Source organism: Salvia splendens, chromosome 13 (assembly GCF_004379255.2).
Source record: "Salvia splendens isolate huo1 chromosome 13, SspV2, whole genome shotgun sequence".
NCBI lineage: Eukaryota > Viridiplantae > Streptophyta > Magnoliopsida > Lamiales > Lamiaceae > Salvia > Salvia splendens.
The window spans coordinates 27,403,360-27,427,144 of record NC_056044.1 but is presented as its reverse complement, the minus strand read 5'-3'; the positions used below and the strand labels follow the sequence as shown (position 1 = coordinate 27,427,144).

Here is a 23,785-nt window from a genome sequence, read left to right as displayed (position 1 = left end):
CTGGCATGCGTATTTCGGCGTGGCGGGTTCGAACAACGACATCAATGTTCTTCAGTCGTCGCCGCTCTTCAACGAGGAGTGCCGGGGTGAGGGACCAGATATCAGCTTCGTAGCCAACGGTACGCAGTACAGTAGGGGCTACTATTTGGCAGATGGAATATATCCTCGGTTGCCCGTATTCGTGAAGACTGTCCGCCAGCCAGTAGGACTGAAGAAACAATATTTCGCGCGCAAACAAGAGAGTGCTAGGAAGGACGTTGAGCGGGCTTTTGGTGTCCTCCAATCGCGGTGGGCTATAATACGGTGTCCGGCACGAGTTTGGCACGAAGATGATGTCGCCAATATTATGTTAGCTTGTATCATATTGCATAATATGATAATAGAAGATGAAGGATTTGCGGCAGAGCGATGGGCGCCGGAAGAGGGCGCAAGTACAAGTCACGGTGTCGCCTCCGCGCCCATCGAGATGGGCGTACCACGGAGCAATGAATATTTGATCCAACGCTTCGCGGATATGCGCAGGACCACATCACATAACATACTGCAGGCGGATTTGATTGAAGAAGTGTGGGCACGTAGGGGAGGTGGTGGCGTTGCGTAAACTTGGTAGTGATTTGTACTAGATTCAATGTAGTGTTCACTTTTAATTTTAATTTTAAAGTAGTGTGTTTAATTTTAATTTTTATTTTAATTTGTATTTTAATTTAAAGTTAAATTTTATTTTTATTCTTAATTCGTATAGTCGACTTCGTCTACGTACGTATATCCCGATAAATTTTTTCGTAATTACTTGAAACATTAATAGAATGAAAGTTGATTATAAAATTTGAGGGCTATTGGAGGTGTCTACTATAGTGGCGGAAATAGAATTTTGGGGCTATGGACAAAAATCCGGGGCTATGGACACAAAACTGGGGCGGGGCTATTGGGCGTGTCCACGTAAGTGGACACCCTAAGAGCATCCGCAGCGGTGGCGAAAGACGCCACCGCCGTCCGCGCCGCTGGCAAGGCGCAGGACCGCCGCCGCTGCAGCCGCGCCGCTGGCACGGCGCTGCTCGATGTATCGAGCACGTCCGTGCCAGCGGACGCACACGTGGCGCGCTCCCATTCGTCAACGGCATAGCCGTTGTGTTTAAACTTTTTTTTAATTTTTTTTTTAAAATCGGTATTTAATTATAAATAATGCTAAAAAATAAAAAAAAAATATTTTCCAAATCCCAAAAATATGGCCGTTTTTTTCCCGTTTTTTCTGAATTTTTTTGATTTTTTTTATTTTTTTTTCCCCAAAATCATCTATAAATACACACATTCATCATCCATTTATCACATCAAATCATCTCTCATTCATCTCTCATTCATAATTCTCATACAAACTATCAACACATTCATCACCCACTCAAAATCTCAAATGGATTTCACCCATATTATGGCGGAAGCGGAACGCGAAGAACAAGAATACTACGAACAACATCGTGCCGCTTACGAAGCATATGTCGCGGCGAATACCCCTGCTCCTCCTCCTCAACATCGTGCCAGAGGATCGAGACAAGCCACACAATGCGCGATACTCGAATCCACAATCAACTACAAGAAGACCTAATCAACCACATGTGGGCGAAATTCGGCAACGAGTAGTGTCATTTTTAATTTTTAGGATTTTAATTATGTAATTTTTAATTTTTAGGATTTTAATTATGTAATTTTTAATTTTTAGGATTTTAATTATGCAATGTTTAATTTTATTTGTCATTTGTAATATTTATTGTGGGTTTTAAATGAATTTTAATATTATGGAAATGTTTTTGTGTAATTGAATTTTATATTAATTGTGCTCGTCCTTGCGGAAGAGCACAGTTGTGGGTGTTGTGCTCTTGCCAGAGAGCAGGCATGAATAGTACCGCCCGGGCCCACAACCGTGCCGCTGGCAAGAGCACGGTTGTGGATGCTCTAAGGGGAGGGCGGGAGTATTGATTTACTGGGCCCCCACGCGTTTTCATGGACTCTCAAGCTCCCTTCTCTCTCTCCTCTACCTATTCTTTGTCGTGCTAAATCAACGAGCGGCACCGCCCACCGGCCGTACATGAAATGAAACCGACGCTTGAACCTGGAAAGGCTCCAATCGGCTTCCAATCGAACCCTCTTTCCCACACCACACCTAGTAACGCCACAAAACAATCCAAGAAAAAACTACCATATTTGCCATTTTGGATTCTACAGTGAAAAGATTCAATCTTTTCATCCACCCGTTCTCGTCCATCCATCCTCACCCCAACAAAGTAAACTCATGTTTCCTCATCACATAACACTTGTCTAACAATTACAAATTGCAGCTTATTCAAATAATTGTGGTTTATTGGTTGTTATTAATTTTTCATTGGACCATGCGCATGATGGTCTTTTTGTTTTCTCAGCTTCTCTTATAAAGCTCCTGTGATTGAGCTTTTCTTGGTTTGCTGTTTGTCGGTGTGAAAAATGTACTACAGTCTAAGAGCACAAGGGTTGTACTTTTCCTGTTGATTTTCTTGGTGGGCCTCTTGAAAAATGTCGCAGAAGCGGCAAGAGCCGGAGGAGGGCACATCTTGGCATCCCAGGAATGCAAAATCTTTTAAAAGGTTGCTTTTTTTTAATGTCAATTGTTGCTATAAAGTCATGGCGTCTTCTGATTTCTCTCCTGATGTTAATTTTATTGTGTTAATTAGTCTTTGCTGGATTAATCTTTACCAATTGATCTGTTTATGGGATTTGTGAATTTGAATTTAGCATTCAGATTCAGCTTTTGTAGAACTAGAAATGAGCATGCTTATGTTTCTGAAGCTGTAAAACAAAACTTGTTTTGATGCTAAATTGAATTGTAACATGGAATTTCTTAATTCTTGTAAGAGAGGATCAGATAGAGTTATTGTTAATTGATACTTTAGTTTGAAGTTGGAGGCCGATTTATTAGTTGAGAATGTGTGTTGGTAGTTTACTGAGAGGTTTTTTCGGGTGTTGTTGTACTGATTATTTTGTAAATTTTGTAGTGTGGTGAGGGAGGTTAAGAACCTCTGCAAATTACAACATCTAATGGAACCAGTTCTTGAGCCTCTCATTCGTCGAGTTGTAAGTCGAGTTGTGCTTCTGAAATATTTATTTATGTGCTTGTGATGAACATGTTTTCCAGTTATAGATGCACTTGAATAATTATGTAATTAGGTAAACTATAGCCACAGGAATAATACAACCTTTGTTCTCAGTCTTGTGATTACATTGGATATTTGAATGTAGAATTCTTGTGTGTTATACTGTTATTAACTCTGTTGTATGGTTTTTAGGTATGGAGTTCTGCTGAATTTCATTGCTTAGATGTTACTGGACCAATCTATGATTGTCATAAATTTACTAGTTTACTTTTAATGAGATCACAGGTGAAAGAGGAAGTGGAGTCCGCGTTGAGAAAATACATAATTAATACGAAAAGGTATGACGTAGGTATCCAACATGATTCCTAATTTAGGTCACAAGCGAATTCGCTAACTATTTCCTTTTTTTTTGGTGAAAAATATCCAGGAATTATGGGAAAGACACACATCCCTCTGAACCGAGGAATTTGTGTTTACAGTTCTCTAATGGCATATCTCTTCCTGTGTTTACTGGAACTCGTATTGAAGGAGAAGGGTCTACCAGAATGGAAGTTGCTTTAGTCGATATCCTTACTGGGGAAGTTGTTTTTAGTGGTCATGGATCATCTGAGAAGGTAGAGATTGTAGTTCTTGAAGGAGATTTTGATGGAGACGAGAGGGGAAATTGGACAGCTGTAGAATTCCAAAATAATACAGTGCGAGAGCGGGATGGAAAGAAGCCTCTCCTAACTGGGGATCTTATCATGACCCTGCAAGATGGCAAGGGTTTGGTTGGTAACATTATGTTTACAGATAATTCAAGCTGGACAAGAAGCCGGAAGTTTAGGCTGGGTGCTAAACTCTTGGACAGCATCAGTGGCGTCAGAGTAAGAGAGGCTAGATCAGAACCCTTTGTTGTTAGAGATCATCGTGGAGAACGTGAGTTACCTTAGTCTTCTATTAGTTACATTGTGCAGCCATTTTCTTAATTTTCATGTGGTGAAATGTAGTCAATATTTGTTTCTTTGAATTATTCCCTTTCCGTGATTATATAGTCCGTTTAAGTTTTGTACGTGGAGTCGTGGACTGAATCTTTGGAAAAGCTAAAGAACAATTAAACTTGTTTAAATGCCTCAAAACACATTACTTCTTTTGCTCTGAAGCGAAACAACAGTCATCAGCAGAAAATCACTTAGTATAATACATCTTTTCACTTTTCCTTGTGGAAGTGTACAAGAAGCACCACCCTCCATCACTTTCTGATGAAGTATGGCGGCTGGAAAAGATTGGTAAAGGTGGAGCTTTTCACAAACGTTTGAGGAAGGAAAAAGTCACTACAGTAGAGGATTTTCTGGTGTCATTCTTCCTAGACCCTACAAGACTTCGAAATGTAAGATATTTGTGATATTTTGTAATACATATCTGTTTCTGTAACTCTTGGTTCCATTGCTCACGTTAGGATTTGATGTTTCATTTATATCCACTATTTGAAGCGTGGTTAACACATTTCTAAAATAAAAACATTGTAGATCCTTGGGACCGGTATGTCTGCCAAAATGTGGGAAGTAGTTGTGGAGCATGCTCGAACATGTGTTATTGACCAGAAATTACAATTCTATGGCACCTCTCAAGATAATGGTGTTGTTTTCGACATGGTTGGGCAACTGATGGGGATCATCTCGAATGGCCAGTATCTTTGTGCTGATAAGCTGTCCAAAGCAGAAAAGGCACGCTGCTTTTTTTTTTGCTTTTAAGATGAATGCTCATTCATTTTTCCATTTTCGATTGACATCTGACTGTATCTCGACTCTGTTTCAGGCGGAGGCCCACGAGTCAGTCATCTCTGCTTTTGCAGATCGTGACAAAATTGTCAGCTTTGATGAGGGCTCATCTCCGAATTTCCCAACCCTATCAAGCTTATCTGTTGCTCGATCTTCTTCAAACTTGCCCTCTGAGACCAGTTTCAATGATGGCGAGCCTTACTTGCAACACAATGCTACTTCTCCAACCTACATGGAGTCGGTATATTCTTTGGAAGGCTTGGGCACCTTTGAAGATTGCCTGCACCAAGTTGAAGACAACCTAATCTGCAATGCTGACACCTTGAATAGAGCATTGTGTGCAGATGAACTACAATACTTTGAGACGGATCAGGCAATCCACAGTCCTCTTCTGGAATTATCTGAAGATATACAGGGCGACATCAGTGCTTATATGCCATATTCTGGTGTTCCCACCGGTAAATCTGAGAGGGGGTGGAACATTCTAGTCTTTGTATTAAGATGGTGGTTCTCCATAAGAAGAATCGTGGCTAGAAAAACCCGTACTTGAGAAAGTCAGGGTAATACGGTTACGATTGAAGACGATTGTTGGAGATCCTCTGCAGCTACATGTGAAGAGAATTTATGAGTTCTTATATATACATGCATATACAGATTTAGCTGATTGTTTTGTGAAAAAATATACAATAAGCAAGGCTGTAAGTGCAAACAGTGGAAGCATCAGTGTGAAATTGTATATGGTAGTGTTTTAGGGGTGGTCTAGTTTTCCATTCAAGGACTACCTTTTCTGTACATATTCAATATGTGAATAATAAATAGACCCTTACTTCCATGTAAAGCTGCAGATTTGATAACTGAAAGTTTGTTTGGAAATGGAATGGAATTTCCTTTTGAAGGGAACTCTCATCATTTGCATCAGAACAGAAAAGTTGAATAAACATTCATTTCCTACAGAGGTATTTTATTCTAAGGATATTGTTCATTCTCAAAGAATCTATGAGTTGATGAAAATTGTTTAGCACATGTACACATGTAAATGCTATAATCAATCTTAAGTATGCTAAATTGCGAACGTTTGGTTTCATCCTGTTCGGGTGATCGGAGATTTCAAATCGGATAAGAGGAGAAGGTTTACCAAGGTTGAAGAGGAATTGGAATTGGAAAGAGGGAGAAGGCTTGCCAAGGTCTAAGGAAACTGAATCAACAAAAAAGGAGCATATGTGGTAAATTCAGGTGACAAGTAACTTGTGTTTCTTGATCAAGAAATATCACTGAGTTTCCTTGTCTAATTTTAGAGCTATTTCAAAGATGCGAATCAAACCTCAGCTCGGCTCAAGGCGAAACTGGAGTTGAGGAACGGGAATGCTCGAAAATATTGACCAGTGAGGACATAAAGGAGAAGGATTTGTTTTCTTTTTTTGAGGATGGTCTTGTTGTTCAATATTGTAGAAGAAGTTGCTGTGCAGCTTCCTCATCATTTCTGTCAAAATTCCATTTTTGACTTTAACACAACCTTCAAGATTACATTTCTCATGTTGAAATTTGCCTATGCACCAACAGATAGATTTGCAGCAAGGTCTCAGACTCCATTCTTGATTTTGGTGGCAATATTTTTTTGCAGGAAATGAGGTAGTTTCCTATCTGTTTCTGGGAAACCATGATCTTGACTATGGAAGTGATTAAATAATCTAGTGTAGTTGAATATTAAAAAATATGGTAGAGAAAAAAAAACCAAAAATCAAAGAACACTGAAACACAACAACACAAACCGAGACTTCATTTTGGCCAAATGTGGGTGCTGACAGACACTGTTAACACATACTTTAACATCATCACCCTCTTTTTCTTATATTTTGATGCTCACTTTTCAGACAGAACAGACAAGAAACAGAATAGTTAGAGAATGGTGTTGATGGATGAGGTGATGCAAATTGTAAGTAAGCGCACACATGTTTGTAGATGCTAAATAACCTGCAAATTGTTTTTTATGCGTGACATTCTGCTAAGGTCGAAGAAAGTGAGAATCTTTTCCAAGTTAGGCGCGAGAGTTGTTGGTGCTTCTGCTCGTGTAAAGGAAGCCAAGACGGAGGCCTTCACCCTCAAGAATTTCGGCATCAAATGTGAGTCTACCTTGTTATTTGATAATGATGAGATGTGTCTGACTAAATAATTGTTCTTCTACTTGATCTTCAGATAATGAGAAACATGCGAATCCATCTCTATCTGATGAAGTATGGCGGTTAGATTGTATTTGGAGGCGTGGTGCGATCGATAAGCAGTCTTCTAGAAAACAACATCTGCACCGTGGAGGATTTCCTCATTCAACGCCTCAAAAATCCATAAGTTTCTTCTGTATTCCCTCCTCAGATGACAAATGAAATGTCTAATTAAGGTGCAAATGAAGAATTTTGGTATCCAATCTTGCCTTTGTACAAATGAAGTATTGATGCTCACTTTTCAGACAGAACAGACAAGAAACAGAATAGTTAGAGAATGGTGTTGATGGATGAGGTGATGCAAATTGTAAGTAAGCACACACATGTTTGTAGATGCTAAATAACCTGCAAATTGTTTTTTTTTATGCGCGACATTCTGCTAAGGTCGAAGAAGGGTTGGAATCAAAGAAAGCGAGAATCTTTTCCAAGTTAGGCGCGAGAGTTGTTGGTGCTTCTGCTCGTGTAAAGGAGGCCTTCACCCTCAAGAATTTCCGCATCAAAGGTGAGTCTACCTTGTTATTTGATAATGATGAGATGTGTCTGACTAAATAATTGTTCTTCTACTTGATCTTCAGATAATGAGAAACATGCGAATCCATCTCTATCTGATGAAGTATGGCGGTTAGATTGTATTTGGAGGCGTGGTGCGATCGATAAGCAGTCTTCTAGAAAACAACATCTGCACCGTGGAGGATTTCCTCATTCAACGCCTCAAAAATCCATAAGTTTCTTCTGTATTCCCTCCTCAGATGACAAATGAAATGTCTAATTAAGGTGCAAATGAAGAATTTTGGTATCCAATCTTGCCTTTGTACAAATGAAGTATTGATGCTCACTTTTCAGACAGAACAGACAAGAAACAGAATAGTTAGAGAATGGTGTTGATGGATGAGGTGATGCAAATTGTAAGTAAGCACACACATGTTTGTAGATGCTAAATAACCTGCAAATTGTTTTTTTTTATGCGCGACATTCTGCTAAGGTCGAAGAAGGGTTGGAATCAAAGAAAGCGAGAATCTTTTCCAAGTTAGGCGCGAGAGTTGTTGGTGCTTCTGCTCGTGTAAAGGAGGCCTTCACCCTCAAGAATTTCCGCATCAAAGGTGAGTCTACCTTGTTATTTGATAATGATGAGATGTGTCTGACTAAATAATTGTTCTTCTACTTGATCTTCAGATAATGAGAAACATGCGAATCCATCTCTATCTGATGAAGTATGGCGGTTAGATTGTATTTGGAGGCGTGGTGCGATCGATAAGCAGTCTTCTAGAAAACAACATCTGCACCGTGGAGGATTTCCTCTTTCAACGCCTCAAGAATGCAACGTCCAAATACATGCATCTCATTACAAAGCATTTTGACTAAATCTCATTCCGGGTTTTTTCTTTTTTCAGAGAGCCACACTAATTACAACAATAATTATCACACGAAATGATAACAAAAAGTTACCTAATTGTTTTCAAATGTCCGGAAATATTGTATCCAAAAATATTAATTATTTTGATGCTTGGTATGTTGGTTTAATTATTTCTCATGTTAGTTTTTCGACCCGTCTTAATTTTTATTTTTTAATGTGTTAAATAAACTCATCAAGTAATTGGGTTAAATAATCTACATGAAAATTCTACCATGATAACAAACTTAAATTATATTATCGCCTTCAAATTTTACACCTTCTGATTTTGATTTGAAATTTAGAAAAGATATTTTAGTACAATTAGACAATTTAAACTTAAATACAAACAAATTTATCAAGTATAGAGTTTAAATATTAATTTTGTTTATTTAATACTCCACGTCAAACATCTACTCATATTAATTTATTCATATTAAATTAAATAATTTGTTTTATTTGTTAATATAACCTAATATTATGGAATCGAGTCCATGAGTCAATCAGTTGTGCATAGGGTTATTACAACCACGCTTCTTGATTATATATCGAACGACGACTTTTTACATAAAAACCTAATTGAGGTGATATGAATTGGTCTTATCGAATTAAATTAAACATGTTTGTATACTTACGTACTCTTTGCTAGTACTCCTCCGTAGAGTCATAATTTTGTCATTTTAATCTATCCTATGATAAGAATTATATTTCATTTTTATCATAAATAATAAATAAGTCACACGTTTCACTAACTCACTTAACTCATATTTTATTATAAAATCAATATAATAAAAATAGACCTCATATTCCACTAATTTTTTCAACTCATTTTCTTTACATTTTTTAAAATTTGTGCTCACACTAAATGTAACTCATATTATAGGACGGAGGGAATAATTTATAAGACGATAAAATAACTTTTTAAATGTCCTTGTAAAATAGTACTCCCTCCGTCCCGCACTACTCGCACCTTTCCTTTTGGGCACGGAGATTAAGGAATGAGTGATAGACAAAGTCAACAATTACGGCTGTAGGTATAAATTGTTACTAAAAATAGAAAGAGTGCAAATAACTTGGGACGTCCAGAAAAGAAATAAGTGCAAGTAGTGCGGGACGGATGAATTATCTTACTAGTGGTTATAGTCTTGCTCTCCACTACATTGATTCATCTATAATTTCCTACTCGAACTTGACTTAATATACTACTCCTATGATTTAGTGCATTTTTCATATTCAGGATAATTATATGTAGTAGGGTGCGTTATAATGCTAATTTTTCTTAAATTGCTAACTTATCAATGCAATATTTAAAAAATATCAACACGATAGACATTAGTATGTCAACACAAATTTAGTTGGCATACTTATATTTTGGTATTGACTTATAAAAATAGATGTTAATACAAAGACATAAATATATCAACTAAATTTGTGTTAACAAACTAAGATCACTCACAATAGGGGACCGATCGGCCTCCACTCTGGGAAAGGGGCTGACACAATAATACGATTTCGTGCATTTTAAATTTGATTCTCGTTGTATTTTTTTTTTCTAATTTTGTAATACAACGAAGATTTGTGTATATGATATTTTCGTATTTCAATTTAATTTATTTAATAACATATTAAATAGAGAATTACAAAAAATAAAATAAAATAAAATAGTGCTAATGAAGATAGGGTGTGATATAGGTGTAGTGTTGTAGGAAGATGGGGCAATGAGAGAAAATGCTGACGTGTCCGGAGGAAAATAGAGATAAGGCATGTGATAGGTCTCACCCATTTTGAGTGTCCTAATGTTATCGTGTTGATATTTTTAAAATACTATATTGATAAATTAACAAGTTAACAATTTAAGAAAAAGGTTAGCAATTGATCACACCTCTACGTAGTACTCCCTTCGTTCGCCATTAGGAGTCCTATTCCTTGGCGGCACGAGTTTTAAGAAATGTTAAGAAAAGTGTGTGGAAAAAAGTTAGTGGAATAAATGTCCCACTTGTATTTATTAGTTTTAAATAAAATGTGAGTGAGATGAGTTAGTTGAAGGTGAGACCCTAATACTCCATCCGTCCCACTATGCACTCTTTCCTTTTTAGTACGTCCTACAAGAATATGCAATTTCCAATTTTAGAAATTTTTTCTCTCTATTGAGGTGGGACCAATTATCCACTAACAATACTTTAATTACTTTTTCTCTCTACTTCTCTCTTACTTTACCAATTTTGCATTAAAACTCGTGTCGAACTCAAAGTGCATATTCTTTGGGGACGAATGAAGTACTATTTATGTAAAAGTGAACCGAGTTGCGGACGAACTAAAATGGAAAAACGGGACTCCTATTCATGGATGGAGGAAGTAGTATTTAAATATGTAAAGCAGCTGCCAAATCTTGGTTATCGAACAATGGCATATTATTAGTGCATTTAAGTTGTTTGGCCAAATTAAGGACATTGACAAGATGAAGTTGTTTTTCATTTAACCTGTTAATCAAGTTAAATACTACGAGTACAAATTATAGAACATTTATTTAATATAATACTCCCTCCGTCTTTAAAGAATATGCACTTTGAGTTTGACACGAGTTTTATTCCAAAATTGAAAAAGTAAGAAAGAGATGAAGAGAAAAATAATTAAAGTATTATTAGTAGATAATTAGCTCGTCAAAACTGACGGAGTAAAAAAGTAGAGAGTATGATAAATTTAGTTGCCGAATACATGCATAAAAATTCTACATACGCTGCCACAGTCGCAATGTGGCCGAAAAAGGAACGCGCTCTTTTGGGTGGGCCCCACCTATAAACTAATGCTATACAAGTACTATAAATGCTAAGCCTGGAAAGAAGTATCTGTCGTAAAGACATTCTTCTCTAATTTTGTGGAACTGCAGTTGCTGGAGAGAGATGGAGGCTGATCAAAACGGCGGCTCATCAGAGAACCCAGTTGTTCACATGTTCTAACTGTAACAAGGTAGGTCGATTTTGAGCAATTATCTCTTTGATTACGGCGTCTCTCTACTCATTCATTCTGCTTACCTCATTTTTCCCCATTTGTAGATGGGGTTGTGCTTTTTGCTTAATATGTATATCCGTTGACTTACTGATGGGGTACGTACTAAACAAGCCCAATAGCAGTGACGGCCCATCAGCCCAAAAACCAAGGAAGAGTATCAGTTCGGCATTACCAAAGAGTTCGGCCCTAGCCTACAGCTCGGTAAAAGCCGACCAATCAGTTCGGCATTACCAAAGAGTTCAGCCCCAGCCTACAGCTCGGTAAAAGCCGACCAATCAAGCTCTACTCTCAGATCGGCAAAAGCTGCTCGGCAATAGTTCAGCAGTTCGGTCTCAGTATTCGACCGAACTGGGAGATAGTGGACTCATGCAGAACCTCCACGACCTCCACTACACGATCTATTTAGTGGTGGACCCATGCAGGATCTCATGACCTCCACGACATCCACGATCTAATTAGTGATGATGTAAGCCACGACCTAATTAGTGATGATGTAAGCCACGACCTAGTTAGTGGTGATGCAAGCCACGATCTTAGTTCAATGTATAAATAGAACTTAGATCAGATAGAGAAGAGATTTCTCTAGAGATCAAATATCAAATAGCAAGTCTGTATTGTAAGCTGTAGAAAACAGATCAAGCAATACAACTCTGCCCTCTTTTCTTCCCGTGGACGTAGATTTACCTCAGTAAATCGAACCACGTAAATCTCTGTGTCGTGATCTGTATTTTCCTGCATTCATCACCATCAAAAATTCGCCCAACCATCACTGGCGCCGTCTGTGGGAAACAGAGAACCAAATTTGTGATAAAGCGAGTTTTTGATCCTCTTCCACCAAAAAAATGCATACCAGATCACGTAACACCCATAATACCGTTCGTGATAACCATGAGGAAGCTAGTCCAGCCCGCAGGTCTGGAAAACAGCCTCGGGAGAAATCTACTTCCAGTTCTCACGGAGAAGGAACAAGCCGCTCAAAGACTCATCGCACCGAGTCGTCCCAGCAGCCCGATTTGAACGAGGCTGTCAAATTGTTTTTGGCCGAGAAGCAGGAAGAGTTCTTAATCTTCCTGCAAAAGACCCAAAAGCCGGAAACGAAAACGGTGGATTCTCCCTCCTCATCCAGACATGAAAGTCACTACCGCAGTAGTGCTGTGTCTTCCAGGAAGAAGAATCCTCAACCCCGACATGTTCCTGTTCCTCCTCGGTACCGGAATCACAGGAGAACTCCATCTCCTCCATACCGAAGAGGTGTCGGGTTCGCCATGTACGGAGCATTGAAGACTCCGTTCTCGGACGATATCACCCGAACTTCCTTGCCACAGAACTACCGAACTCCGTCGATGACTTATGACGGGTTAGTGAATCCTCATGACTTCCTGGGACGCTATCAGTATAATATGGTGAACCAGGGTCTCAATGAGGTCCATATGTGCAAGCTGTTTCCCGAGCTGCTTATCGGGAACGCAAGAAGGTGGTTCGATAGCCTCCCCCAAGGCAGCATTAGATCTTACCGAGATCTAATGGATGCTTTCCACAAGAGGTTCTTTCAGAAAGCGGAAGCCCGAAGCACTTCGGCTCAGCTGCTTTCTACACGTCAAGGTCGCGACGAAAAGATCAACGACTTTATGACGAGATTCCACAAGGAATGCCTACAAGTAGATGATCTCAATGATCTACTTGTCATTTCGGCATTCCAAAATGGAATCCTGCCCGGAGCTCTCTACAGAAAGCTCGTGGAATGCAGTCCGCAAACAGCTCAAGAGATGTGGGACATTGCGGACCAGTTTTCTCGTGCCGATGAGGCAGACCGTCGAAAACGGTCTTTAGACAGCTCATCTAGAGAAGACAAAAAGAAGCCCGATCATAGCGATCAGAGGCTTCCTCGCCGAACTCCTTCCCCACTAAAGGAGGGATAGCGGTCATCCGAGGTGATCAAAAAAGAGCGAATGTTTGCAGATTGCGCTTAAAAGTGCCGAGCAATCAGATCGGCACCATCAAGCATAGCAATCACAGCAGCCGGAGTCAGAGGCAGGCGAAATGACCGAAGTCACACCGGAGCCGAACTCGATGGTGTACGGCACTGAAGCCGTGATTCCGGTTGAGATCGGCGTACCCAGTCCCCGAACTCTAAATTTCTCCTCAGAAATGAATGATGACGGACTGATAGCCGAACTAGATCTGGCCGAAGAAAGAAGAGAATTGGCCTGCATAAAAGCAGCCAAGTACAAGTAGCAAGTAGCCCGGTATCATAACCAAAGGGTGAAAAAGCTGCAATTTCAAGTGGGAGATCTCGTCTTGAGAAACAACGAAGTAAGCCGAGCAGAAAAGCTGGGCAAACTCGAACCCACATGGGAAGGTCCATATCGGGTGTCAGAAGTCCTCGGCAAAGGGTCTTACAAATTGACTCACATGTCAGGAGAACAAGCACCCCGAACATGGTACATTTCCAACCTCAAGAAGTTCCATTTGTAAGAGACAGTCCGGTCAGTCAGTCTTGTGTCTAGTTCAGTCCTAGGGGTATGTGCTTTCTTTGTTTTTTACTTGTTTTTCATGTTTGTCTATGTGCGTTTTGTCTGTCTATGTGCGTGTCGTCTCTTACAAATGTTACTGAGGTATCTTGTTCTTCGAAGGTTGATCCCCTTTTTAGAACATGTATAAGCCAACGATTGTGAGTCCAAGCTTCTAAGGAGGATACAAGACCACAATTCAGCTTAAGAAACAAGCAGTTCGTCTGAAACGAACTGCAACAAAGGGAAAGTCCGATCCACGCGATAAAACTCGCCGAATTAGGACAAGGGAAAGTCCGATCCAAGCGATAAAACTCGCCAAATTAGGACACAAGCTTAGTCCGGTCAAAGAAATTTACTTCATAAGACCAAAGACGAGTCCGGTCAAAGAAGTTTACTTCATAAAGACCAAAGACGAGTCCGGTCAAAGAAGTTTATTTCATAAGACCGAGGACCAAGTCCGGTCAAAGAAGTTTACTTCATAAGACCGAGGACAAGTACGATGAAATTATTTCGCTGAGCTGTTAATACGCAGTGTTAGAAGCGAAATGAAAATTTCATTTATTAAATCTTGTTCGGCATACAACTCCGCTACCCTACAAAATGGCGTTACGCTATTACAAAGGACTATTCTACTGTCCAGGGTTGCTAAAGTTGAGCCACCTATTCACAAAATCCCCATGAAGCCGAGTTCGGGCGTTCCGGGCAGCTGAAGAATAAGCAGGTTGACGAGATGCTCTGATCGACCTGCCGCCTCTTCCCTGAGCCCGAGAAGCTCTAGCACCTCGGCGGCGAAGAGTCTCTTCACGAATCATTTGCCGATCTTGCTCACTCATAGTCACCGCTCCTCTGCGAACTTCAGTCCGTCTTCGACTTGACGTCTCCGGTTGTTCCTGAGTTCGTTGCTGACTTGGAGTAGGATTTTGAGCAAGTGAATCAGAAGTTTGAGCTGGAGTGCGAGCATCTGTTGGCGGGAAATGCCTAAGGAATCTCTCGATTGAAGGACGCCGGGAAAGAATGATGTCGTACCGAGAAGCATAGCGCCGCAATGAATTCACGACTTGTTGGCAAACCGAGCTCTCCAGCGCATTGTTCCTCCGGAGTACATGATATTCCTCCCACAGTTCGTCAACTCGTTCCTGAACTTCAGAGATGGTCATTCCCCCGCGCCTGCAGATGAAATCCTCATACGCAGTCCTCTCAGCGACGGCGGTATTCAGCTCGGCCTCCAGATCTTTCTTTTCGGACTCTAAGTCCTTATTGTCGGCCTCCAGCTTCACTGAACGAGCCAAGAGTTCGTCATTCTTCACCTGGTCAGCTATGGCTCTTTTCTCAGCTTCGTCTAAAGCCGAAGAGTACAGCCGCTTCCAGTGAAGTACCTCCAGCTCCTTAAGAGTTCAGAATATAGAGCAGCTATGTCAGTTCGGCATTTCAGATTACTGAGCAGGTAGTAAACCACAACAGGAGTAAAAGAGAGTACGAAAGGCTATACGAAGACACAAGAGCAGAAAGAAGAATTTTTTCATTCATAAGAAAAATTTTTTTCTACACAAGGGCTTCAAGGCCGTTTTACAAGAAGGAAGAAACTAAACTAAGAGAAGGGAGACGAAATCATACTCCGCCAGCTTCGTCTCCGCCTTCTCGGTGAGGTTCAGCTTCCTTCTCCTTGTCTGCTTCAGCTTCAGCCTCGGCCTCCCTGCTCTCCCCAGCCTGCTCGGCGCCACCGTAGCCGATCTGCTGCGCCTCCTGCTCGGCCTGCTCATCGCCGGTCTGCCGCTCATGCTGCTCGGTCTCACCCTCTCCATGGAAAATTGGAGCGGGTGAAACTGACCCTATGGAGGCAAAGATAGCCTCCATGTTCTCATCGCGGTCAGCTCGGCAACTACGAACTTGGTCTGCAGAAAGCAGGACCGAGGACGAAGCAAGCTCCTCAAGCACCGGCAGACTCTGAAGCCGAGCTGCTATCTCTCGGCCGTACAGCGGCAGGATGACTTCGGGACCCTGCTCGGCTTTATCGGTCATCAGTTTCAGCAGATCACCGACAAAGGCCGAAAATTGGTTGCTCAGAAAGAGTTTCTCCGCGAAAGCACGAAGAGCCTCTCCTTGGGCAACCACGGCGGCAGCATCCCTCCGTTTCGTCTGCTCTCGCTGGATGACGAGCTGGTTTTTGGCAAACTGAGCTTCATCCTGGGCCGAAATCCTAGCAGCTCTGGCTTTCTCAAAGTTTGCCTCAGCCTGCTCGGCCCGGTGACAAGCAGCCGCCAACTTCCTCTGCATCTCAGCATAGTCGTTGGACGCTTTGGAGAGTTCGACGGCGACGAGCTTGGAGAGCATATCGTTCCTCTGAAAATGGAAAAAGCAAAAAGTCAACAGAGGGGCTACAAAAAATACAAAGAAAAAAAGCAAGACCAGAAAATCAAGAAGAAAGTTCACCTCGGCGAAGTCTGTGGGCCATGCAAAAGGCTCACAGATATTTTCCGAAGGAGGCGCCAAGACCACGTCTCTCTCCGGCGCTCTTGGGGGCCTCTGAAGCTTCGCCTTCCCTTTTGCCGAAGTCGACTCCGGCTTTCTTGGATCCGAAGAAGAGGTCTTCTGCTTCTTCGGATTCTTCTCGGCATCAGACGCCGAGCTGGTGGTTTTCGGCCTCTCCGGCTCCTTGGACTCAGAGGATTGGCGACTGAGCTTATTTAGCATGTTCACTGCCGAAAAGCAAGGAAACAAGGTTAGTTTTCGCCGCTAAAGCAGTAAAGCATAAAAAAGAAATCCTCACCCTCAGTTTCTTCGTCCGAAGACGAGATATTGAACACGAGGTCGCCCTTGACGAGCTCAGTTTCCGAGTACTGTTTCCTAATCATAGGAATCTTATTGAGCTCGCCCTCGAGCTCGGCCAACGGTTCTAACCGAGGATGAGGAATCACGGACTTCGGCCCTCTCCAGGGAAAGCCCGGAGCCGCTGTCCTATTATAAAAAAAGAAGCGGTTTTGCCATTTCGGCCATTTGGTTTTGCAGAAGGCCCTAAAAGGCTGTAAAGGGATCAAGTAAAACCAAGATCCCTTCCTCTTAAACTGGAAAAAATTAAGGATTGCCCTCAGAGACAGATCCTTATCTAGCCTACGCAGTTCGGCAGCAAAGGCCGATAAGTGCCTCCAAGAATTCGGAGTCACCTGACCTAAAGGGAGTTGAAAGAAATCAAGAAGCTCTACAAAAGGTGGGGGAAGAGGGAAACGAAGCCCGCATTCTAAGCAGGCTTCGTAAACGGTGGCATAACCCTCCGGCGGCTCGTTAGCCCTATGATCGTCGTCGGGAACCACCGCCTTCCCCCTGGGAAGAAGATATTTTTCGTATATGGATATCACAGTATCCTTACTCAAGACGCTGTGAAAATACTCTACGGTCTTCTCCCCAGATTCTTTCCGGCTAGAAGACCCCTTACCCCCTTTCCTACCGCTACCTGACTCAGAAGAAGAAGAAGAAGACATGGTTCTTACTCTTTGAAAGTCTGAAGAAATTCTGAAGGAATTCTTGAAAGTGGAAGGAAATTTTTGCGCAAAAGAGAGAGAAGACAGAAGAAGCAATAGCAAAAGTGTTCAACTGATGAAGAAAGGACGTATTTATCAGATTCGGAGAAGATTTCAAAATCATCGCACCGTTTCGAATCCCACCTTTTCAGGATTCAACGGCCGGATTTCACTGTCGCATTTAATGCAGTCACGCGCAAGGCACGTCCCCTGACGTCAGCCTCCCCCGTACCTTTATCCAGAATGCCGAAGTGACTCGCTTCGCCGAAGTGATTCACTTCGCTTTTCGGGGGGGGGGGTAGTGATGGGGTACGTACTAAACAAGCCCAATAGCAGTGACGGCCCATCAGCCCAAAAACCAAGGAAGAGTATCAGTTCGGCATTACCAAAGAGTTCGGCCCTAGCCTACAGCTCGGTAAAAGCCGACCAATCAGTTCGGCATTACCAAAGAGTTCAGCCCCAGCCTACAGCTCGGTAAAAGCCGACCAATCAAGCTCTACTCTCAGATCGGCAAAAGCTGCTCGGCAATAGTTCAGCAGTTCGGTCTCAGTATTCGACCGAACTGGGAGATAGTGGACTCATGCAGAACCTCCACGACCTCCACTACACGATCTATTTAGTGGTGGACCCATGCAGGATCTCATGACCTCCACGACATCCACGATCTAATTAGTGATGATGTAAGCCACGACCTAATTAGTGATGATGTAAGCCACGACCTAGTTAGTGGTGATGCAAGCCACGATCTTAGTTCAATGTATAAATAGAACTTAGATCAGATAGAGAAGAGATTTCTCTAGAGATCAAATATCAAATAGCAAGTCTGTATTGTAAGCTGTAGAAAACAGATCAAGCAATACAACTCTGCCCTCTTTTCTTCCCGTGGACGTAGATTTACCTCAGTAAATCGAACCACGTAAATCTCTGTGTCGTGATCTGTATTTTCCTGCATTCATCACCATCAAAAATTCGCCCAACCATCACTTACCTTTTGCTTAACTCATTTTCTTGCAATCATAGCTTCTTGATCTTGATTTGGAGTTGTCATTGCATGATTTGGCATGCTAGAGAAGATATGGATTCTGCTTATTTAAAGACAATTGCTGTTATGATCACTTTTAGAATAAGTTTTCTTTTACCTTTTCGTTTCGCTTTTTGATTGTATAGACTTTATTCCAACTTTTGAGGGATTATGAAATGTTCATACTTTTGAGCAACTAAAAGCCACAGGTGGATTTAGATGCTGCCAAATTTTTGTCTTTAAAGTTATTCAGCATGGAAGTTTATTCTTTTAGTGGGTGTTTCTTTTATTATTTATTGAATCATTCAATTAGCCTTGTAAGTTGATTCATTTGATTTGGTAATTACCACAGTTGGGAATCTTTCATTAATTCTCCTTATTTACCTTGACATGGCTCTAAGTTTCCTTACTCCCTTTATGGTAGGATACTGGGAGAAGAGAGCAAACATATGGTGTTAAAAACGTGTAGCCAAGTATCAAAGATGGCTAGGCGAGGAGTGCCAGTTACTGACGATCTAATTCGTAAAATGGTGAGTGGCTTGCATATCTTCTTTTCCATGTTTGTTGAACATATGGTGTTAAAGAATTGATTGTTGTTAAAGGTGAATTTTTATGGATTGATGCATTGTTAAGTGACTTTATCAGCATCTTAATTTGTTATATACTCCTATTATGTTATAAAACACTATACCATTTGAGAAGTTTATTATGGTTAATTTTCCAATCATAATATTTTGTTCAATGTTCTTTGATTTAGGTAATTGAGGGTTTTCAACCTGATGCAGAGAGGCTTTGGTGTGAAGGGACTTGGTGAGAATTTATGTCATTGGTTACTTGTTTTTTTCTCTTATATTTCGATCAAGAAAAAATCCCACACTTGTGGTTGATAACGAATTCTGGTATTGTTTCAAATGTGCTGATAGGAAAGAGTTTCCAGAGGAAAGGATCTTACAGCTGAAGTTCTTAGATAATAAAGTAGCCGATACTGTGACAGGGAAGGAGCTTAAAGGGTCAAAAGAAGAGTGCCTGAAGTTGGCTCTGCTTGATTTGAACGGGCATACTGTGACTCACGGCCCTGGATCTTCTGCAAAGGTGGAGATACTACTTCTTGAGGACAATTGTGATAGTAATGAACACAACATGACTCTTGAAAAGTTTGAGAGAAGCATCATTCAAACAGGAGATAAGAAGAGGCCACACTTTTCTCGAAAAAGTGTCCATATATTTCTCAAGGAGGGTGTTGCGGATTTGAAAGGTATCAAGTTGGGACACGACAAAGATTGGATCAAGATGTGTAGCTGCAGGCTGGGAGCGAGGATTGGGCAGAATCTTGAAGGAACCATGGTGCATGAAGCATGGACCGCGCCATTTGAGATCAGAGATAAGCGCCACATTCGTATGCTCTTCTCACTCGGTGTTAGTTGTTTTGTTTTGCTGCTCTTTGCCAATTAACTCTTCATATCTACCAAACGTTGCTTCTGTTGCAGAAAAGTATGAAAATTAGTGTCTTAGAAGTTTGAGTTCTTAGTCACATCTCCTTCTGTCATGGTCTACAGATACCACAGTGGTTCTACTGTGTTGAGATAGATAGATTCTGTAAATAACAAGGCCATTAAATTTTAATTGCTGGTTCCTTTTGCAGAGTATGAGAAAGATCCATATCCTTATCTTACTTCTGAAGTTTGGAGATTGACTGGAATTGGCAGGACTGGGAAGCGCCGTGATAGACTGAGAGAGAAATACATCGAGACAGTGCAAGATTTTCTGTTTTGGCACCATGTCAATCCTGAGGAGCTCCAAAACACAGTAATAGCCCTCGTTAACTATTTATACTCGTTTGATTTATTAAGTGCGAAACCAGATTTTGTTTGCTTACTAGGATTCATGCTGTGTTTTGTTGCTAGTTCTATCGATTTAGGTTTAGTAATCGTGGTTTATTAGTAGCTTTTAAAGCCAACTTGCAACATGCATACAGATATTAGATGTCGGTGATGGCATATGGAAGACAATAGTGAGTCATGCTCAGGACTGCAAAATTGATTGTGCAAAGATGTTTTGTCACAAATCATCGAGTGAACCTCAAAGATGTGTTATTTATGATTGTGTGGGAAAACTCAAGGGGGAAATGATAGAGTCCCAGTTTGTTGGGATTGATAATCTGTCGGCTGATAAAAAGGTGATGACCTATCTTGTCTGGTGAATAGATTAGTTTATGCAATTGTGGTGTCTCCTACTCCTACTAATGAATTACTGACCCCAATAGGATGATGCACTCAAGTTACTGAGATCTGTGTTACAAAGAGCCTCTGCATTATATGATGATGAAAATGAGTTTACATACCCAATCACAAGCACCATCGGTGGTCATGGGCCTCTTGGATCAAAAGAAAGAGGAGAGGTGTCCAAACCTGATGCTCAACTCACCCCTCTTCATACTTCAGGTCAGATCTGCATTATATTTTATGAAAAATGTGAGTCTACCTTGTTATTTGATAAAGATGAGACGTTTCTGACTAAATAATTGTTCTTCTACTTGATCTTCAGATAATGAGAAACATGCAAATCCATCTCTGTGTGATGAAGTATGGCGGTTAGATTGTATTTGGAGGCGTGGTGAGATCGATATGCGTCTTCAAGACAACAACATCTGCACCGTGGAGGATTTCCTCATTCAACACCTCATAAATCCTCAACGCCTCAAGAGTGTAACCTTTTTCCCTTGTCTTAATCTGTATTCTGTATTATAGTACTTGTTAGTTTTCTGATGAAAATCCACAAGTTTCTTCTGTATTCCCTCCTCAGATGACAAATGAAATGTCTAATTAAGGTGCAAATGAATAATTTTGCTATCCAATCTTGCCTTTGTACAAATGAAGTATTGCTAATTTGCTTCTTCAGTTTAAAATAGGTCTAAACTAGTTTGATGGCCTGTTGTAGATTGTGAATTCCCCAAATGAGAATTGGCAGAAGATTGTTAGTAATGCTCGAGCATGCCTAAGTAGCGAAAGGCTGTACTGTTACATAGACCCGGAGAAGAAAACAGGCATCGTCTTCAATATTCTAGGACACATGCTAAGACTACTTCCAGATCAGACAAGCGCGCAAGAAGAGGCATACATACATACATACATACACTTGTTCTACTTTATAGTATTTGCTAGCATATCGATTATAACTATCTTACTAAATCAAGAGTCATCACTTTGAATGACAGGCTGATGCTGATAAACTGTTAGCATCTGCTTGCCAGAATTGGGGGCAGGTAAAGGCCTTTGATGATCAGAATTCTCTTCAGCAGCACCTAGCTGGTTTGATTCCATATATTGGCGGATCGAGCAGTAGTATACATTTGGACACTTCATGTCACAGTTTCGACCCGGTGATGAGCTTTCTTGGAGAAGCTTTCTTTGCAGGCGCTGATGAGTTCATGCGCGATACCTTTGGTTACGAGCATGGCCTAATGAACGGGTGGAATGCAGCATCTGAGGTGGTTGATGGTGAGAGAAAGGGATGGAAAATATTGCTCATTGTTTTGAAATTTAGGAAGAGGGTGGTTTTAGATGTTAGTCCAATCAGAAAGAAATCGAGAGTTGGTTAACGATAATGTTATCATGGAAGGGAAGGGTAGCATTTAGAGTGCTGGATTGTTGAACTTGAACTTGTTTGATCAACTGTATGATTTGATTCATAATTTTTAAATTGTGGATTTATATTCTCTAATCACAAGAGGGCCCACCAAAGAAATGGATGCTCCATTATTGTGTTTTTTCGAAGAAAGCGAAAAAGGACAATTCCGTTATGGTAGTTGGTGACACTTTTTATAACTAAATACTAGGAGTATTACGAAAAGATAAGTAGTACAGTCAAATTTATGTAAAACCTAATTCATCTCCTTCTGTCATGGTCTACAGATACCACAGTGGTTCTACTGTGTTGAGATAGATTATGTAAATAACAAGGCCATTAAATTTTAATTGCTGGTTCCTTTTGCAGAGTATGAGAAAGATCCCAATCCATATCTTACTTCTGAAGTTTGGAGATTGACGGGAATTGGCAGGATTGGAAAGCGCCGTGATAGACTGAGAGAGAAATACATCGAGACAGTGCAAGATTTTCTGTTTTGGTACCATGTCAATCCTGAGGAGCTCCAAAACAAAGTAATAGCCCTCGTTAACTATTTATACTCGTTTGATTTATTAAGTGCGAAACCAGATTTTGTTTGCTTACTAGGATTCATGCTGTGTTTTGTTGCTAGTTCTATCGATTTAGGTTTAGTAATCGTGGTTTATTAGTAGCTTTTAAAGCCAACTTGCGACATGCATACAGATATTAGATGTCGTTGATGGCAGATGGAAGACAATAGTGAGTCATGCTCAGGCCTGCAAAATTGATTGTGAAAAGATGTTTTGTCACAAATCATCGAGTGAACCTCAAAGATGTGTTATTTATGATTGTGTGGGAAAACTCAAGGGGGAAATGATAGAGTCCCAGTTTGTTGGGATTGATAATATGTGTGCTGATAAAAAGGTGATGACCTATCTTGTCTTGTGAATAGATTAGTTTATGCAATAGTGGTGTCTCCTACTCCTACTTGTACTAATGAATTACTGACCTCTAATAGGATGATGCACTCAAGTTACTGAGATCCGTATTACAAAGAGCCTCTGCATTATATGATGATGAAAATGAGTTTACATGCCCACCCACAAGCACCACCATCGGTGGTTATGGGCCTCTTGGATCAAAAGAAAGAGGAGAGGTGTCCAAACCTGATGCTCAACTCACCCCTCTTCATACTTCAGGTCAGATCTGCTTTATATTTTATGAAAAATGTGAGTGTTATTTGATAAAGATGATGTGAAAGTGTGTCCATGCAAACTACTGGAGCTCGGCTTCTGAGCTCGGAAATGAAGCTCGGCTTTGAGTCCGGTTGTGATCGAGTGGTGGAGCCTCGGCAGCTCCGAGAAGAGATCAAGAAATAAAGCTCGGCTTTGAGCTAGCCGAGAAAGGCAGTTCGGTCGATAGCCGAGAAAGGCAGTTCGGTTGATAGCCGAGAAAGGCAGTTCGGTTGATAGCCGAGAAAGGCAGTTCGGTTGATAGCCGAGCAGCGGTTATAACTAACTTTGGGAAATAGAGTTAGTTGGATTTTATTTCTTGATTGCATCTTGTATAAATAGCTCGATAGAGCTCAGTAGTGAGAGAGCAGAATTACACCATATACACACACTCAGAGAGATTAAAT

At 40.9% G+C, this 23,785-nt stretch overlaps 2 protein-coding genes and 1 long non-coding RNA gene across 11 annotated transcripts; all 3 read left to right on the top strand.

The window, feature by feature from the left end:
- The first annotated feature begins 1,998 nt into the window (after positions 1–1,998).
- On the top strand, positions 1,999–5,717 carry LOC121759955 (calmodulin-binding protein 60 A-like). Of its 2 annotated transcripts, none has more exons than XM_042155540.1 (8): positions 1,999–2,276; positions 2,412–2,612; positions 3,021–3,099; positions 3,312–3,457; positions 3,547–4,037; positions 4,328–4,488; positions 4,628–4,825; positions 4,917–5,717. In XM_042155540.1, the coding sequence occupies exons 2-8, from the start codon at positions 2,542–2,544 to the stop codon at positions 5,427–5,429; spliced, it is 1,659 nt and encodes a 552-aa protein (XP_042011474.1). In that variant the 5' UTR covers positions 1,999–2,276; positions 2,412–2,541; the 3' UTR covers positions 5,430–5,717. The 2 variants fall into 2 exon arrangements, with proteins under 2 accessions (XP_042011474.1, XP_042011475.1); XM_042155541.1 differs by having other exon boundaries at positions 2,000–2,276; positions 3,405–3,457.
- A 924-nt stretch (positions 5,718–6,641) lies between these two features.
- On the top strand, positions 6,642–8,590 carry LOC121761473. Of its 7 annotated transcripts, none has more exons than XR_006041999.1 (6): positions 6,642–6,999; positions 7,073–7,271; positions 7,350–7,402; positions 7,480–7,597; positions 7,671–8,195; positions 8,269–8,590. It is a non-coding gene; the product is annotated as an uncharacterized LOC121761473 (long non-coding RNA). The 7 variants fall into 7 exon arrangements; XR_006041998.1 differs by having other exon boundaries at positions 7,073–7,597; positions 7,671–7,869; positions 7,948–8,000; positions 8,078–8,195; XR_006041995.1 differs by having other exon boundaries at positions 7,350–7,597.
- Positions 8,591–18,962: 10,372 nt separating this feature from the next.
- On the top strand, positions 18,963–22,356 carry LOC121761054 (calmodulin-binding protein 60 A-like). Of its 2 annotated transcripts, XM_042156639.1 has the most exons (9): positions 18,963–19,073; positions 19,301–19,353; positions 19,467–19,939; positions 20,186–20,349; positions 20,519–20,719; positions 20,807–20,984; positions 21,088–21,248; positions 21,481–21,654; positions 21,758–22,355. In XM_042156639.1, exons 1-9 carry the CDS (start codon positions 18,993–18,995, stop codon positions 22,139–22,141), a joined length of 1,869 nt encoding a protein of 622 aa, XP_042012573.1. In that variant the 5' UTR covers positions 18,963–18,992; the 3' UTR covers positions 22,142–22,355. The 2 variants fall into 2 exon arrangements, with proteins under 2 accessions (XP_042012573.1, XP_042012574.1); XM_042156640.1 differs by lacking the exon at positions 21,481–21,654 and having other exon boundaries at positions 21,758–22,356.
- The last annotated feature ends 1,429 nt before the right edge of the window (positions 22,357–23,785 follow it).